The sequence below is a fragment of the Triticum dicoccoides genome, chromosome 7B, assembly GCF_002162155.2.
Source record: "Triticum dicoccoides isolate Atlit2015 ecotype Zavitan chromosome 7B, WEW_v2.0, whole genome shotgun sequence".
In the NCBI taxonomy this organism is placed as follows: Eukaryota; Viridiplantae; Streptophyta; class Magnoliopsida; order Poales; family Poaceae; genus Triticum; species Triticum dicoccoides.
Window position 1 is genome coordinate 613,130,851 of NC_041393.1, and position 4,399 is coordinate 613,135,249.

At 49.5% G+C, this 4,399-nt stretch overlaps 1 protein-coding gene across 1 annotated transcript; it reads right to left on the reverse strand.

Moving 5' to 3' along the window:
* Positions 1-1,611: 1,611 nt before the first annotated feature.
* Positions 1,612-3,552, reverse strand: LOC119342003. The gene is made up of 2 exons (XM_037613846.1): positions 3,408-3,552; positions 1,612-3,339 (listed from the first exon to the last, which is right to left on the reverse strand). Exon 2 carries the CDS (start codon positions 3,023-3,025, stop codon positions 1,835-1,837), a length of 1,191 nt encoding a protein of 396 aa, XP_037469743.1. The 5' UTR covers positions 3,026-3,339; positions 3,408-3,552; the 3' UTR covers positions 1,612-1,834.
* Between the last annotated feature and the right edge of the window lie 847 nt (positions 3,553-4,399).

Consider the following 4,399-nt stretch of genomic DNA (forward strand, 5'->3'; position numbering starts at 1 on the left):
CACAATTTTTAAAAATATCATGAAATTGATAAAGCTCATAAATTTGGAGAACCTTCACGAATCTGAAAAAAGTTTGGGATTCAAAAAAAACTTGAATTTGAGAAAAGTTTGCGAGTTTCTAAAAAGTTCATGAATTTGAGAAAAGTTTATGGGTTTAAAACAAGTTCATGCATTTGCAAAAAAATTGTGAATATGAAAAAGAACGCAGATTTCAAAACAAATGATTTGACATATGCATGGATTTGTTTTTCAAAAAGTTCATGAATTTGAAAAAAAAAATCATGGGTTTCAAAAAATTCACAAGTTTGAATTTTTTTGCAGGTTTATAAATAGTTCACAAACTTGAAAAAAGACGTCAGGTCCCTTGAATTAAAAGAAAGTGGGTTTCAAAAATGTTTACGAATTTTTTGAATTTAAGAAAAGTTCATGAATTTGAAAAGGTTTTCAAATTTTAAAAGTTCATGAATTTGATAAATAGAAAAGAGAAAAATAAAAAAGGAAAAAACAAAAGAAAACCCGTCCTTGGAAAAACTATGGAGAACCCGGCCGAGAAAAAATCGGCGAAACCTGTTAGAATGTTCCAAAAACCGATGAGAAAAAGGCGAACCATGCAAACGTGCATGATGCGAATGAGAAAGAATTACTCGTACAAGGTGACAGTGCCCTATCTATGTTCTTAGAATTCAGTGAATGTCGACCATCGTTTCATCTTGGACGGTTCGTTCATAGATGCAGTAAAGGAACACATAACTCTATTTCGTTTGCATGTGTTAGAGAGATTTAGTTGATAAGTTCATTTTCTTACATGTTTGGTTGATGCAAAACAGAACTTGCAGTTTTTCACTGCATGGGATTCTGTACCCCGTTATGGTTGATCGAAATTGTATTGCCTTTTGTTCTAACTTCTAATGAATACACATTATTCTGATTTTTTATGATTTTTCAGCTAATGAATGCTAGCCACCACTGTCATTTCAGTTCTGATGATTATGTTTTTTTTAGTGCTTACTAACTGCTGCTAGCTTTACTCAAGTTTTCAACAAAACCATCAACCAAATAAACCAACAAGTTAATATTTATTTATACAATAAGGCACTTGTGCCATGAATTCTGGCTTTTACACTTGTGCCGAATAGGCTGTTATGAAGTCAAAACAATCTTGTGTTTTCCCTTGTTTAAATACTCCCTTCGATCCAAAATAAGTATCGTGGTTTTAATTCAAATTTGAACAAAAACCACAACACTTATTTTGGATCGGAGGGAGTAGCAATTTTGCCTTGCTGCCTAGGGTTATGTACAACTCTAGTTATTTTGTTGGGAATGGTTTCTTTGCTGAGTTTTGTTTCAAGACAGGGCAGGTCAGGCATATATTTCCCCCTAAATTCATTAGTAAGCATGCATCTATTGGAATACCTAGTCTAGGAGAAGTGAAGACTTAGCAGCAGAAATAGTTTGGTTGATTAATGAAGGAACGGCTTGTAGTGCACTATATAATTTTTCTAAGACGTGAATCGGTTAGGATCGGCTTGTAACTGGACTGTATATAGCTTAGAGGACAAGCAATGGCAGCGCAATTGTGCATATCAATCTCACATGAAGGAACGAATGGAAAGTGTGATTCAAAGAGCACAATTGTACAGTTCGGGTTACCATGCTAAACTTCCAGGGTTCAAAGAGCGAGTAGAAGCAGAGCACCACTTACAAGATGACTTCCCATGGTTCGAAGCCACAGAGTACCACCTCGGTTTTGTTTTTAACCAAAGCCACGGATTGATTAACCGCACACACATTTTGCTTCCCATTATCCTGCCACAAATGAAAAAGAGGAGCAATATCATCTACAACGACTGACAAGATGTTTTTCGAAGTGACACCAGATCCGACCAGTAGTGCACAAGGAGAGACAGTCGACAAGATTATGCGGCTGCAGCGCCGAGCGGGAGTTGAGGATATCGCTGCTAATGGCGCTTCTGTCTGCAAGATGGTAGCCCTCAGTTTTGTTCCTCTCTGGAATGTCGAAGCTGAGGTAGACGGTGTCTCCTCTAATGGAGCCAGAAGGGAAGATCTTGGTAGGCACCGAGAGAGAGCAATACATGCCGATGAACAAGGCATGTCCGTCGCCGCCAAAGCTGTTGACCCGGCACAAAGTCCCGGCGCCCGGATCCAGTCGATACACGTCGTACCTCCTCTTGGCCATGTTATTGTTGTCATGGTGTCGCGAGAACCTGCGGTGCACCAGCGTCAACTCTCCGGCGTTGTCCATCAGGTGCACGGTATCTGACGTCGGGGAAACCGGCATAGGCAGCCTGGCAGCCAGCTCCAAGCGCGGCGGCTGATCCTCCAGCACCATGACGCCGTCAATGGTGACACAGTAGAACCGTCCCGCGACCATTGAGGAAGCCGTCTGCAGCGGATTGCGGAACTCTAACACCGTCCAGTGGTCATCGCCGGGCTTTGCCATGCCGAGAATGTTGAGCCTGTTGAAGGAGAGCGCCACCGTGGAATCATCGCTGAGAACGCCGGAGCCCCAGGCCGGGAAGTGGGTGTCGAAAGCGGCGGTGAAAAGGAGGCAGTCGTTCCCCTGATGGGACACCAGCGCGGTGAGCGGCGGGAGCTGGGTGACATGGCGCGTCAGCGGGTTGAGCAGCTGGACCTTGGTGCTCCGCGGCCAGTCGAGCACGACGAGCAGGCCCTCGGCGGTGAGGGCGAGCACCTCCTGGTTGTGGAGCTCCGGGAGGTGGACCTGGATGCACTCGCCGGTGGAGGAGTTGAGGAAGCGGCGGCGGTTGGGGGCGTCGATCCGCTCCCGAGGTTCCCGGAGCATGAGCCACCGCCGGGGATGGAACCGGCGGTCGAGGCCGCCGTGCGCGCGCGGGTCCGCGCAGCACCGCCGCCACGGGCCGCACACGGCGCGGAAGCGGAGGTAGTCGGCGACGTCGTAGGCGAGGACGCGGTCGGCGATCATCCCCGCCAGCCCGTCCCCGAGACCAGCCCAGTCCCTCCGCTTAGTTTCAGAGGGAGGCATGGAGACGGCGCAGCTCGTGGGTGCTTGCTTTGCTTCGACCCCAAATTAGCGCGCCGGGAGGGAAGAAGATCCGACCGCGCACCGCCGCCGCCGCCTGAAAGGGGGACGAAAGCGTTCTTGTTTGTATGGGCTTGAATGGGCCGGTTCACGGTGCTCGCTTGGAGAGACCGGATCCAGCAGCAGCGAGACGGCGACGTGACTGCCCTGCGGCTGCGGGCAGGAGGAGGCGACCGGAGCTACGTTGCTGGGCCGTGGATGTCGGCCGCTGTCTGCAGGCTTCCGGTGATGGATGCCGCCTGCGCTGGCGTAGCTAGCTGCAGAAGGGGGATTCTGTTGAGTCAAGTCCTTGAGAAGCAGAGAGAAGGCGAGGCGGCGGCGGTACCTGGCTACTGTGCGGCTGGTCCAGATCCGAGAGCCGCCGTGGCCGTGGTGAGCAGCACCCCGGCGGCGTGCGAGGAAAGAAGAAAAGGAGGAACGCCCAGTGCGGCAGCGTGTGGCCACTGGCCAGCGAATGGAGTAGGAGCAACTCTAGCGGTACGAGACAGTTGAAAAGACATACCATCATCAGGACATATGCTCTAGTTTTGGGTCTCTTTGATTCGGAACATTTTCAAAACACAGGAATAGAAAAAAAAAACACACAGACTATTTTTTTTCTTCGAAGTACACTCAGACGTATCTTAGCTTTATAGAAGGTTTTAAGAAACTACCACTCGCTGCGAACAACGAGCGTAGCGCACACCACACCACTTACGAACAAGTCCACACATGGACAACACCGCAAAGCAAGCTACAACATATAAGAGCCTATCCTAGGTTGGCACATACACCACGTCTCGACCGACACCGGACGCCTCCGAAGACCACCCTTTCGTAGAACATTACTTGTCGATGAACCATCCACCCTGAGCGCCTAAGAGGAAGTGGCAAGTGGAAGGAAGAACTTGCTCCGATCCGAGGGAGGGAGACACCAACGACGAGCGTACATAGCGCTGCAGAGGACCAACAGAGGACAAAGGCAGACACCGGAGGAGAGCAATAAGGACCCAGCCATGTCTCCATACACAAAGCTCCCAACAGAGATACGACGTCGAGGACGCCGCCAATGTGCCGATCCAACATCGAATCGAGGCTTTCGCCCGAAGACAGCCACCAACTCCAAGAGAGCGAGGGGCATGGCGCACACACCTCGGCGACGCCTCCAAGAAGGGGATGACACCCACGGGTGCCATCGCCGCCGGCCCGACAAAAGCCAAGCAAGATTTTCATCCGCGCATCGCACATCACCACGCCTCCTGGAATTGGGCAACACCGTCCAATTCGCCTCGCACCACCGCCACCACAACTCAAAGCAGAAGTAGTCGCAAAGCCGAG

What these genes read in the sequence shown, in the direction of transcription:
- LOC119342003 (XM_037613846.1), bottom strand. Translation starts at nt 3,025, where the DNA reads ATGCCTCCCTCTGAAACTAAGCGGAGGGACTGGGCTGGTCTCGGGGAC.